Source organism: Herpailurus yagouaroundi, unplaced genomic scaffold, assembly GCF_014898765.1.
Source record: "Herpailurus yagouaroundi ecotype Mexico unplaced genomic scaffold, PumYag 28, whole genome shotgun sequence".
Taxonomy (NCBI): Eukaryota; Metazoa; Chordata; class Mammalia; order Carnivora; family Felidae; genus Herpailurus; species Herpailurus yagouaroundi.
In genome coordinates, this window is record NW_024412376.1 from 166,691,146 (window position 1) to 166,703,878 (window position 12,733).

The 12,733-nt window shown below is 58.2% G+C and overlaps 2 protein-coding genes across 8 annotated transcripts in view; one reads left to right on the plus strand and one right to left on the minus strand.

Moving 5' to 3' along the window:
• Positions 1 to 106, minus strand: part of RGS12 (regulator of G protein signaling 12) — a 122,979-nt gene extending 122,873 nt beyond the window's left edge. For 2 of the 4 annotated variants that reach the window (XM_040488988.1, XM_040488997.1), the window contains exon 1: positions 31 to 106. The gene's annotated coding sequence lies outside the window, so the exon portion shown is untranslated. The remainder of the gene's footprint in view (positions 1 to 30) is intronic. The other 2 variants (XM_040488982.1, XM_040488975.1) reach the window with 1 other exon arrangement.
• Positions 1 to 7,983, plus strand: part of LOC121038989 (uncharacterized) — an 11,054-nt gene extending 3,071 nt beyond the window's left edge. Inside the window, exons 1-3 of one of the 4 annotated variants that reach the window (XM_040489021.1) lie at positions 354 to 509; positions 2,863 to 2,930; positions 6,353 to 7,983. In XM_040489021.1, the coding sequence (XP_040344955.1) occupies positions 396 to 509; positions 2,863 to 2,930; positions 6,353 to 6,767 (597 nt within the window). In that variant the 5' untranslated portion in view covers positions 354 to 395 and the 3' untranslated portion in view covers positions 6,768 to 7,983. Of the gene's footprint in view, positions 1 to 353; positions 510 to 2,862; positions 2,931 to 4,156; positions 5,026 to 6,352 lie in introns of those variants that run through there. The other 3 variants (XM_040489011.1, XM_040489027.1, XM_040489016.1) reach the window with 3 other exon arrangements.
• The last annotated feature ends 4,750 nt before the right edge of the window (positions 7,984 to 12,733 follow it).

A 12,733-nucleotide genomic window follows, 5' to 3' on the forward strand; every position in this document is an offset into this window, starting at 1 on the left:
GGGCGACCCAGCGCCCGGCCCGCAACCTACCGGCCGCTCGCTCCGCCGGCCGCGATCCGCTCCGCCCGCGCGCGCAACGGTCGCTCCGCTGCCGCCGCCCGCCCGGGGGGCGGGAGCCCTGGGGGGCGGGGGGCGGGGGGGCGTGGTCTGCGCGGGGGCGGGGCGGGTGGAAGGCGTGGTCTCTAAGGACGTGGGCGGGTCCAAGACCGAGCCAGAATGCTTGGCCTGTGGGGCGGGGCCTCGGTGACGGGGCGGAGCCGCCGGGGGCGGGGCGGGCCTACGGGGGCGGAGTCTACAGGGTGAGAGACTGGGCGCGCGGCCAGGCTTCCAGGGGACGAGGGTAGAAAGAAATGAGGGGCGGGGCCTCAGCCGGAGGCGGGGCCTGCGCGGCGGATATGGGGGGGCGGAGTCTCCGGGCCCGGGACAAGACTTCCGCTGCCCGCGCGGAGGTGGACGGAGAGTCCGGCGGTGGAATCTTTCCAGATACCCCGCCCAGTCCTCTCTTTTCTGTAAGCCCGGATCCCCTCCCATTCTGGGGCTTTTCCTGCGCCTCCGCCCCGGGCTCCACCTTACACACCTGCCCAGGTCTCCTCCCATCTCCTCGGCCATCCTGCGCCCCCGCCAGGAGTCCCCTCCTGACCCGCCCACCCGAGTCCCTTGCCGTCTCCCCCGCCCCGGTTCCTCCCAGCTCGAGTCTCCTCTCGCGTCCCTGCCCCGGGTCTCCTCCCGACTCCCCCCTTCCCAGCCCGGGTTGCCTCGCGTCCCCCGGGCACCGTATCCGCCGCCCCCCCCAGCCTGGGTTCCCTCCTGACCCACCACCACCCGGGTCCTCTCCCGACTCCCCAGTTCCCCCCTCAGGGGCCCTTCTTGCCTCCTGGGCCCCCTATCCACCCCCGCCAGCCCGGGTTCCCAACTGCGCCCCCGCCTGGGCACCCCTCGCGAGACACCCCACTCTGGCCCCGATTCCTCTCCAGCCCGGTCCCTGAAGGCGACTGGACGCTTCCTCCATGACCCCGCCCAGAGTCTGGGACCCCGCACCCTCTCCAGAGGACCTTGATGTGCATCTAGACTGAATTCCACCTGGAAATAAGGGAGGGGAGCAGATGAGAAGTGTGTTGTCCCCCCAGGAGCACAATCATCCCCTAGTCCTTCCCACAGGTGCGAGAGCCAGGCAGGCTTTGCCCGGTTGCCCTGGAGGTCCCCAGGGGCACTGCTCCAACCCTCCCCTCCTGCCTGAGTCACACAGGAGACCCTCCAGGGTTACCTCTCCCCTGCCTCCTATTGTCTTCTTCCTCAGCAATCAGTGTTTCTTTGGAAATTAGTTTCTCTGTAGTCATAATGACCAGCTAGGGTACTTTGGGGAAACAGTCCCCTGGGCATTTGCCCTACACTCTAAGTGGGGGAAAAAAATCAAGTGCAGGATTCCTGACTAGTTGGGTCCTGGCTTTCAATTACACAGCCAGCTCTCAGACCTGGCCGAAGCCTGCTGGGTTGTCTATTAAATCATCACGACAAATACACTAGCCATCACGCCTCCGGTCCTCTGTTGAATGGAAAAATCAGAGAACTAAGCCACGTTTCATATTCCCTCCAGAGCTCCCAAAACGATAGCAAGGGGGATTTTCCCCCTACAGCATATTGTCAGTACGCGTCTTCCCCTTGTTGCAAATAAACCACCTAGCTGGACAGAGTTATAGAATGTGGAGCTGGCATGGTGGACGCGGGTGGGCCACCAGGAGAGCTGCCACGGGGCCAGAAATGGGGAGCTCTGAGACGCTGGGGGCCCACTGTCTCCACAGCAGCACTGCCGTGGCCTGTGTACCCGGGGAACTCATGTTGCGGCCTTGCCCCCAGTGCAGTGGTGTTGGGGATGAGGCCTCTGGGAGGTGATTGGGTCATGAGGGTGGAGCCCCCACAAATGGGATTCGTGCCTTACGAAAGAGACTCCGGTGAGCTCCCTCGTCCTTCGCCACCGGCTGGCTATGAACCGGTGAAGCTCTCACCAGACACTCAATCTGCCGTTGCCTTGATCTTGGACTTCCAGCCTCAGGAGCTCTGTTGTTGATAAGTGTCCCCCTCACCAGTCTGTAGTATTTTTGTCATAGCAACCCAGGTGGACTGAGACGAGCACCCAAGCCTGCCTCTGCTGTATGTCCAGGGACAGGTGCAGGAGAGCAGATGGGCAGTGTCCCGCCCAGTCACAGGCCTCAGCCCCTTCCGATCGTATCACGTATCCCTCCTGCCTCCTGAGATTCTGTCCTCCCTGCCTTGTCTCAGCTGTGTCTCAGCTGCCGGCTTAAGCCAGGGTCCCTTTTTCATCCTCTCATTTCCTTTCACCAGCGCTGGGGCCCCTGCCCCTTCCGGCTTGCCCTTGACTCCTCCTCTTGTGCCTTGTTTCCCTTTGAAACAGGCCACTCACTGCCTGTCCATCCTCCACGCGCTTGTGTCCTGGACCCTGTGCAGCGCCGTCCCTTCTCCCGTCTCCCTCTCTTCTGAATGTATCACCTGTTTTGTGTGGCTTCAGAAATACTTGTCTCCCCTCTCCATGCCTCCCCACCGCGTTTTCCTGGTTAGGATCTCCTCCTCCTTAGGCCTTGTAGTATTTGTTTCGGTCCCAGGAGGAAATTTGAGAAGAGTCTAACAAAGCCCCAGTTGGTAGGAAAGGCGGAGAGTGAGTGCGGAGCCAGGACCCACGGTGTGGAGGGAACAGGTGCCGCCTCCAGGGCTGAGGGAGCGTGGGGACAACCCAGAGAGACAGGGAGAGAAGGAGCAGCCAGACAGGACCCAGGGGAATGGCTCCACACAGAGAAAGCTGGGAAATAAGCCCCACCCTCGCCCTCCTCCCGCTTTCTCGCCTTCTAGGCTCCTGCTGAGTCCCACCAGTGGAGGCTTCCGGAGCAGGGAGGAGGAGTGGAGAGCCGCCCTGGGAGGTGGGTGGTGCAGCAGGTCTCTCATTGCCTTCGTCTTGCTTCTCCGCACGTGTGTGCCGGGTCCACGCAGGCAGGCAGCACGCCTGGGAGAAGGGAGGGTGCTGATGCAGCAGGGGTGGGGCGGGGGAGCTGCTTCCGTGCTGGCCCATCCCTTCGGGGCACTCAGGACCCCTGGAAGTGGGGGAATGTCATGCTGAGAAGGGGTGGAAAGGGAAACTGAGTCTCTATTTGAGAAGACAGGTCTTATCGATTAAGTTCCCTCTACCAGTCAGGTGCTTTACAAGAGCCTCCGGCCAGGGGTGCCTGGGTGGCTCAGTGGGTTGAGCGTCTGACTCTTAATTTCAGATCAGGTCATGATCTCACAGTTCATGAGTTCGAGCCCCACGTCAGGCTCTCTCCATCTCTGCCTGTTCCTCCCCCACTGTGCTCTCTCTCAAAAGAAATAAATAAGCTTTACAAAAACAGAAAAAAAACAAGAATGTCTGGTCGTGGCCCTGGGACACTGTTCCCACTCCCTGTGAAGCCTGACGCCCACCTGACACGCCGGAAGTGACGTTTGGCCCGTGTCTGGGGGCCCCATGATCCAGTGAAGCTGACTTCAAGTTCATCACAGGCACCCCTACGGCTCCGCCTGGCACACACCTGTGGTCTTCATTCTTTATCTGTGTTTTCTTTTTTTAATGTTTGTTTTTATCTATTTCTGAGAGAGAGTAGAGGAGCAGGGGGAGGGGCAGAGAGAGAGAGAAAGACCGAGAACCCCAAGCCGACTCCACGCCATCAGCACAGAGATCAACGTAGGCCTCGACCCCACAAACTATGATATCATGACCTGAGCCGAAACTGAGTCAGACACTCAACCGACTGAGCCACCCAGCCGCCTCTATTTTTTTAAATTTTTTTTAATGTTTGTTTTTGAGACAGAGAGAGAGCACAAGCAGAGGAGGGGCAGAGAGAGAGGGAGGCACAGAATCCGAAGCGGGCTCCAGGCTCCAAGTTGTCAGCACAGAGCCCAACGTGGGGCTCGAACCCACGAAACGTGAGAGCATGACCTGAGCCAAAGTCGGACACTCAACCGACTGAGCCATCCAGGGGCCTCGCCCCTGTTTTTTTTGAAGTTTAGTTTATTTTTGAGAGAGAGAAAGAGATAGTGCAGAGGAGGAGCAGAGAGAGGAGGGGGGACAGAGGATCCGAAGCAGGCTTATAAATAGCTCCCCCTTTCTCTCTAGGAGTCCGTTTGGGGCGATAAAGCATCTGGTCACCCAGCCTCAGAAATGTCCTCTGAGGAGCGCCCGCCCACAGGCTGTGGTGGCAGCTGCCTTCTGCGCGCTGAGGCCCCGGGGGCGCAAGGGGGGACGTGGGGGGCGCCTGAGTGAGCAGCCAGGCGGGGGCCGGACCGCGGGGCTCTGTGGCAAGCGGGCGCTAGAGGCTGGTTGGCTCCCACGATGGCAGAAGAGGAGAGCTGGTGGGCAGGAGGCTGAGGTGCCCCCCCCCCCCCGCCCCGTGGAGAGCCACGGCCATTTCCGTTCTGTTCCGGGGCCCAGACCCGGCCTGAGCGGAGGCGGGACCCCTCGGCGGGAGGACCCCTCACGCCAATGCGGGTCTCTACGGTAGACGTGTCTCCCGCCTCCAGGGTCGCTCTGTCCCCAAAAGAGGGCTGCCTGGACTTTATGAGAACTGTCCCTTTCAGGATTTGAGCAGACACTGGCTCCAGGCCACCCCAAACCCCGTCCTGCCCTGAGGTTAGAGCCGGGCTGGCATGGAGGGGCCCAGTCCGTAGCACATGCACCAGTGGGTCCGCAGCCCCCGTGGATGTCCCCCTCGCCCCTAAATGTAAAATCGTACAGATGCTACCCGGCAGCTGGCGGGACCCCCCCCCCAAGCAGTCCCCGGCCCTGTGGGTCCTGGGACCCCACGGCTGCCCCCTCAGATGCAAAGCCATCCAGCAGAAGCCGAGCCACACCCCAAAGGACGGCGATGCGATCCGTGGTCCTCGCGGGGACACGGTGGCTGTGTGTGTGACATTCTACGCCTGCTCCCTGCTCTGTGCAGACGTTTTCCAATTTCCCTTGTCATTAAAAAGGGGGGCTTTCCTGCACAAAGCGGCTTCTCAGTCACTAAGAACACTGACCTAGGGAAGGAGGCACAGAGCCCTCCCACCCCCAGCTGGGCAGGCCCAGAGCTCGCTCACACCCTCACACTGATGGTCAATGTCACTGGGGGAGGAGGCCCCAAGGCCACCAGTGCGGGGTTCGCTGTGCTCCTGGAACTCACCTGCCAGTGAGTACGGGGGAGTCGGGACACCGTGGGGCAGTGGGGTGGGGGGGTTCTAGGAGCTGAGTGCTGATCCCCCTTCCCCGGCTGGCCACCAGGCAGCTCACCAGTGAGCATGACTGCCCGCAGCCTGTGGTCTCTGGGGACACGCCCCCTCCCTCCCCCCGCTCCCCACCACCCCCAGCAGGCATGGACTCCGGAGAGGAGGCCTGAGGCTTGTTCCTGGCCAGGCCCGTGGGTGGCTCCCCCTGGGGGCAGGGTGCCTGCCCCCTCCCCACTGGTCTGCTCCTCCCTGCGGTGGGACTTGCTACCTGGGGGGTGGGGGGTGAGCCGCCAGCGTGGTCTCCTGCCAGCAGCGCCCCTCCCCCCCACCGGCCTGCACCTCGCTCACCTTCCTTACTGTCCCCTGGGATGCAGGCAGCGCTGGGTCAACTCAGAGGAGAGGATGTGGCGCTCTGGGTCACCCATCTGGAGCCAGGTGGGCCCATCTACCTCACCTGCTCTGAGAGCAGGAAGGACTAGCTGGAAACCCCACTGCCTTCTCCCACTGTCCCCACACTGTCCCCTCACTGTCCCCCCCACTGTCTCCTGCCACTGTCCCCCATCACTGTCCTCCCTGACTGCCCCCTCAGTGCCCCACACGGCCCCCTCACTGTCCCTTCACTGTCCCCCTCACTGTCCTCCCTCACTGTCCCTTCACTGTCCCCCTCACTGTCCCCCTCACTGCCCCCCTCACCGTCCTGCCCTGCCCACCCCATCCTTCTGTACGTCCGGTCAGTGTGGTCTCTGCTGGTCCTCCCAGTACTCCATGCAGCCCAGTTGCCCCAGCTCCCGGGGGGGTATTCTGTCCTTGACCTAGAAAGGCCTGGCCACATGAGCCCCTCCCTCAGACACACACCTCTGGTGCGGACGTCACCAGGTCAGCTTCCCTGGCTCCCACCCTGCCCCTGACACCTGTTCCCCCCGCTCCCCTGCACCCACCCCCTGAACCCATTCTGCAGGTGGAGACTGAGGCTGGAGCAGGGGAGGTGGCAAGTCAGGACTGGGTGACGGGGCTGGGATTTGATCCCAAAGCCTGACTCGGCCCCTCCCCTCGAGCCCTGGGCCACCGCCCGAGGCCGGCCACACACATTGCCTGGTCCTGTTCACAGTCCCACGGCCTCGTCTTCTGCAGGAGGAAAGCCCATTGTCCTCAACTGGCCCCGTGTGCCTTCCAAGAAGTCACGAGACGGGACGTGGGGGCCTCACAGCCGAAAGCCCTTGGTGCCAGGAGAGACGAGACCGGACCGGGTGCTTGTGGTCAAGTGTCTAGTGGACGGACTCAGCCTGGGCCCGGGGTGCCCTCCCCCTCCCCAGCCCGTGCTCCTCCTGCTTTCCTGTCCTCAGTGGGCCTGCTGGCGAGCCGCCCCGGGGGCTTCTTCCTCACCTGCCAGGGATCAACTCACCCCACACACGCTGCCCGGGGGGAGACGAGGCCCACACACACACCTGTCTCCATCCTGTCATGCTGCACGGGAGTCAAGTTCACGTCTGTCCCACGGCCCCCACCCCGGAGCTCCTGGATAGAAAGGACCACAGCTGGCCATCGGCAGGGTGCACTTCTGATTGCCCCCTGCACTGGGCACATGCTAGGCTTGGGGACACAATGTCCCCAGGCAGGAGAGAGGAGGCTCCAGGAAGTACAGGTGTGGTGGCCCAGCAGGGCCACTTCGGGAACCACACCCAGGAGGCTGGGCAGATCTGTTCCAGAAGAGCCCTTGGCTGTGTGGAGGAGGGGACAACAAAGGGCAGTGGCAGTCATGCACGGAATGGGGACAGTGAATCTGTGGGCCTGCGGTCAGCGGTGTGGGCCAGGGAGGGGTGCGGACCCCAAAACAAGAACCAAGGGGGCGGGCACGACCAGAGAAGGACAGACCCATGTGGAACCCAGAGGGTTTGGGCAGATGAGGGGTCACCAGGGAGATGGACGCGGGTCTCGGGGCCCCCAACCCAGCTCGACTCACACCCGCCCCCACCTGAAATGCTCCGGCTCCAGGCCCCCTCCTGAGGCCCTCCCTGACCTTCCTGGGGGAAAGCCGCCCCTTAACATCCACAAAACCGACCGGCTGCACCTCTGTGTTTTGGAATTCATTACGGTCAGCGCACAGGGGAAATACGTCAAACGAAGCATAATGTTTTTACCCAGAACACATGAAATTAATTAAATAGAGTACATGGCTACTAAATAGAACTTGTATTAATTAGGGATATTGTTACCAAATAGAACATGCAGTAATTAGATAGACCACATCGTTACCGAACAGAACATACACTAATTAACCAGAGCACATTGTTCCTGCATGAAACGTACTTGATTCTTCCTGGGGCTCCAGGGAGGATCGCGCTGGTGGCCAGGGACAGGGAGGCCCCACAGGCAGGCCAGCCTTGGGCAAGTCCACAAAGCAGGAAAGGGGGTCCCCCGCGTGGTGTGAACATCGCCCTCTTGTACAGACTCGACTTTGAAATGTCTCTTCCTATTTGGGGGAGATGTAGCTTAGGAGAGTGTCTGCCTTCCTCGGAAAATGAACATGAAATAAATCAGAAAGCATCATCTCAAAATAGGAAAGCGACAGTGAGTACATTGCAGGCCTCCCCGGCCTCCCCATCCTCCGCCCGCACGTGCCCATTTACAGGTGTGGAGACTGAGCCCAGGAGACAGGTGGCGGCCGTGGACGTAGCCCTGCCCAGTGTCCTTGAGAGTGTGGCACCCCAACCTGGCCTCCAGCCCTCCCTGCGGCCCCTCTTGCCCCCCCTGAGCTGGCTCTGAATGCTGCGGACCCACCGCAGGCCTGCGGTGTCCCCAGAGGAGTAGCCCAGCCGAGCCGTGTGGGCGGAGGAGGGCTGCTGGAGCTGTTAGAGGGGCCACCCGGTCTCGTGTGTGTCCTTCTCCGCCTGAGACCCACGGAGCACCGAGTCTGGGGGCGGGTGGGCGAGCACCGGAGGGCTTGAGCGGGAGACACTGGCCTCTGGAGGGTCAGGCCTCCCTCCCACCTCGGGGGCACAGAGATTGACAGGGTGGCATCGGGGCTCAGGGACCCTGGTGGCAGCACCAGAGACAGAGACAGTGCGGAAGGAGGAAGGAGCCCCCACACCCACCCCAGTGGCTGACAGAGCGGAGCTGAGGGGGCCCTTCCCACGTGCTTCCTGCACTTTCTATGGTGACATCTGGGGTACAGCGTGGGGAACCTGGGGGCACTCCCCTGGTCAGCCGGCCTCAGAAACCAGGCAGGACCAGTATGGCCCCAATATTAAATGGTGAAAAGGAGCAATGTGTCCCCAACACCCCGCCGTCCCGCAGGCCAGAAGAGCCAGGCCCCCGCAGCCGACCGTAGCAGGAGGCGGTCCCCCACCCCCACCCCCAGCCACCCCGCCCTGTCACTCGCTGCAGAGGGCGAGGAGGGTTTGGGAGTTACTGGGGTGAAAGTGTGACCTTTCCCTTCCGCGGGGACCAACTGTCCCAGTGCCTGGGCCTTGCTGGGTTTTGGCGTGGGAACTCCTGCATCCTCGGAACCCCCCAGCCCCAGGTCCCCCCACCTCCGGGCACCTGACGCGCAAGCAGGACGCCCGCCCTCCACACTTGAAGGAAGCCGGAACCTCCTCCTCACCCCCAGTTCTCCTGCCCTTGGTAACACTGCCCCAGCGTGCCACCGACGCGGCTGCCTGAGTGCTGACAGCAGGCCTGGAAGGGGCAGTGCCCTGACGACAGTTCCCAGACGGGAACACACGGTCTCTGTGGCAGGAAAGCCCCCTTCCTCCTCCTGAGAGAACAGAGAACTCTACCAAGCCCTGCCCCAGCCCCACGTGCTCCCGAGGGAAGACCTCAGACACTACGTCACCCCCTTCAGTCCCGCTGTGACAGTTGGGGTTCCAAGGGTCTGCCCCCCGGGCAGCAGGGCGACGCTGGGGCCAGCGCCACAGGAGGGGTGAGGCCTCGTGGGGAGGGCACTGCTGCTCCCTCGCTCAGAATCCACCCACCCAGCCACCCACAGCTCCTCCCAGGAGACCCCCCACCCCCACCCCGCCGCTCCTCCTAGGTCTGGTCCCAAACTGAAGAAAGTTTCCAGTAAAATATCGCCCAGACAAAAATTCCTATAAAACAACAAAACTGCAAAGCAGAGGTAAAGCGATGAGGTCTTTTCCCCCATTTTGTTTAACGTGATAAAACAGACACACGAAATCTGCTGTCTTAACCACTGTTAAATGTCCAGTCCAGTGGCATTAAGCACATTCGTAACACACAGCCAAGCCCACCCTCCATCCCGCAACCCTTCGTCCCGCACAACTGGACCTCCCACCCCACGAACACCGACTCCCTGCCCCTCCCGCCCCTGGCGCCCCCATCCGCTTCCTGTCTCTGCCGCTTCCCTGCGGGAGGCCTCCTGTGAGCGGCCACCCAGCGTTTGTCCCTTGGTGTCTGTCCTAATTCACCGATCCTAACGTGTGCTCAAGATTCATCTGTGTGGTGGCAGGCGGCAGGATTTCTTTCCTTTTTTAAGGCTGAGTATCGTTCCGTCGTGTGGCCGGCCCACGGTGTGTCTATCCGTCCATCGGTCCGCGGACACTGGGTACCTTCCACACTGTCACCATCACGAAAGGTGATGCCGCGAATACAGGTGCATCCGCATCCGCTCTGGTCCCTGCTCCCACTCCTTTGTGGACACACCCGGACGTGGCATTCCTGGAGCATCCGGTAGCTCTGTGTTGAATTTTCTAAGAAGCCTCCACGCTGTTTTCCGCAGTGGCGGCACCAGTTTACATTCCCACCGTAGTGCACAGGCTCCCAGTTTGCCCACAACCCTGCCAACACGTGTTATTTTCCGGGTTTTTTCGAAAGGATCCATCCTTCCAGGTGTGAGGCGGCATATCATTGTGGTTTTGATTTGCGTTTCCCTGATGGTTAACGGGGTTGAGCACCTTTTGGTGCACTGACTGGCCATCTGTATGTCTTCTAGAGCTATGCTTCAGAGGTGACCACACGACAGCAGAATCCCAAAACCGTTTTGTTGCTTATGTCTAGAGACCGTTAATGGTCAACTGTGACCAGATGGGTAATAACAGACACACAAAATTCGTAACTGCTTACACACTTATTCCAGAAAGTACCTTTTCTTGTGTTCGTCTCTGCAAAATCTATAATTAGCTTGTTATGATCCAGATTTCCACATAATTTGTGTTGTATTTTCAATTTGGTGAAACTTTCTTCCGCGGAGGCAGAAGCCACCAGGGCCATCCATAAAATTCTTAGAGCAAATATTTATAGTGGGAAAAGAATCACAGATTTCATGTATTATGTTCAAACATTGCGATGGGGTTGCATATGAAACGTTATCACAGAAAATAGGGCCAGATACTTTAATTTCATTATAGAAATCACCATAACAGCAAGATTTTCAGGGTGCCTGGGTGGCTCGGTTAAACATCCGACTCGATTTTGGTGCAGGTGATGATCTCACAGTTCATGAGTTCAAGCCCCGTGTCAGGCTCTGTGCTGATAGCGTGGAGCCTGCTTGGGATTCTCTTTTTCTCCCTCTCTCTCCCCCTCTCTCTCTCTCTCCTTTCCTCTGTCTCGGCTCCTCCCTGGTTCTCTCTCTCTCAAAATAAACACATTATTTTTTTAAAACTTTAAAATTAAAAAAAAAAAAGCAAGATTTTCACCATACCTTAAAGCAATAGCTAAATTAATGCAGGAGGATTTCTAAAGTTTTTTATTTGTTGTGGAGAAAAGCTATTTTCTCTCCGATTAAAAAAAGGCTTAATTTTTTTTTAACGTTTACTTATTATTGAGAGATAGAGACAGAGCATGAACAAGGGAGGGGCAGAGACAGAGGGAGACACAGAATCCGAAGCAGGCTCCAGGCTCTGAGCCGTCAGCACAGAGCCTGATGTGGGGCTTGAACCCACGAGCCTTGAGATCAGGACCTGAGCCGAGGTCAGATGCTTAACCGGCTGAGCCACCCGGGCGCCCCTGCTTTTTTTTTTTTTAGCAAGCTTTCCTAATATTGTCAGTAGCAACCCACACACCAAGTGGCTGCAAGAGAGCACACGTGAAATCAGTTTCACTTTCCTCCCAAGACCATGATTCCTCTTTGTCTGAGGATGTTCTAGTTCACTTTTCTATGCAGCTTGAGTCTTGTATAAATTAAATCTAATTGTTTTCACAGCATCTAGTTGACATTCTTTTTGCATTTCTGAGGGTGATTATCAGGCCAAATATGATACATGTTTCATCACGATGCTCCATCTTTGGGCAGATGCAGAAAATATCAAATGTCATCCTTGAATTATTCCAAAGCGTATCATCACCGCTGGCATCCTCAAAGCCACGTCTCCCGATAACACACTCGGACTCTGTGCCACAGTTGGCACAGAGAAGGCTTCTGGGTTTTTGGCCAAAATTCTGGCTTGTTTCCCTATTCCTTTACCCGCTGTGATGGCATTGGTATTCCGGTCTTCCCTTGATAAAGTATTAAGTAACGGTAACATTGTGTTGTTTGATTTTTAAAAATTTAGTGGACTCTTCGTAGGTAAAATGAGTCACAACTTCCATATCCAATGTCCACCTTGCTGCCACTGTTCGGCGGAGGTAGGTCACTCCCATTCGGTCTAACCCAGCACGTATGGGGACAGAAGAGGAGTGTGAATGTTCAGTTTGCTCCTTGGCTGCCGTGTGAGGCTGTCACCAATGTTCTGCTAATTTCTGAGAACCTCTGCAAACAATCCCAAATAGAAATAGGAAGAAAAGCCAGGACAAACGGCACCATGGGGAAACTGTGTTCAGGATACGAGAATCCGCGGCATTTCCTCCACCTGAGAAGAATGGTTTGCGAGTCTGTCGGTCTTTTCCACCAGCCTAAGCACTTTCAATGTGGAGAGTAATAAATAAAAGAAGACGGGACCTCTTCTCCCCCCACTGGGGTGGAGCAGGACGCAAAACACTTTCACTCCCATGGTACAGTGGGTACACCAGGAAAAAGATTATTGTACTTTTCTACCAGGTCAGTAGGCAGAACACGCAAGGAAATTTTAATGACCTGAATTCCGGAGAAAGGTGAGCTCTTCCTAGAGAATAGAAAGAATGTGGTGGCAACGTCCATGCAGAAGTCTGGTTCTCACACTGGCAAAAGGAGGAGGGCTGGTGAAGAGAAAAGACACGGTCTTGAATGATAAGCCAGCCCCAGAAGTCTACCCTCTCCCACCCTGACTCAAATTTTGCAAAGAAAGCGATAAGAAAGTGTGGGGAGCAAAGTGAAACCATTTACTCTTCCACATTCTCACGGTGCGGGGATCCCAGGGCCATGCCAGGGGTAAATCCAAGATGAACCACATGGATCTGAAGCTGTAGCGGGACTCCTAGATCGAACTCTGACAATACGGAAAAGGCTGCAGAGGAAGGGAGGGAGAGGGGTGGGGTGCACACAGGTGATCTCAATACAATTAAAGCTGTGTCACAGTTCTGGAGTCAACTTGACTCTTGGAGGAATCTGACTGGTAAG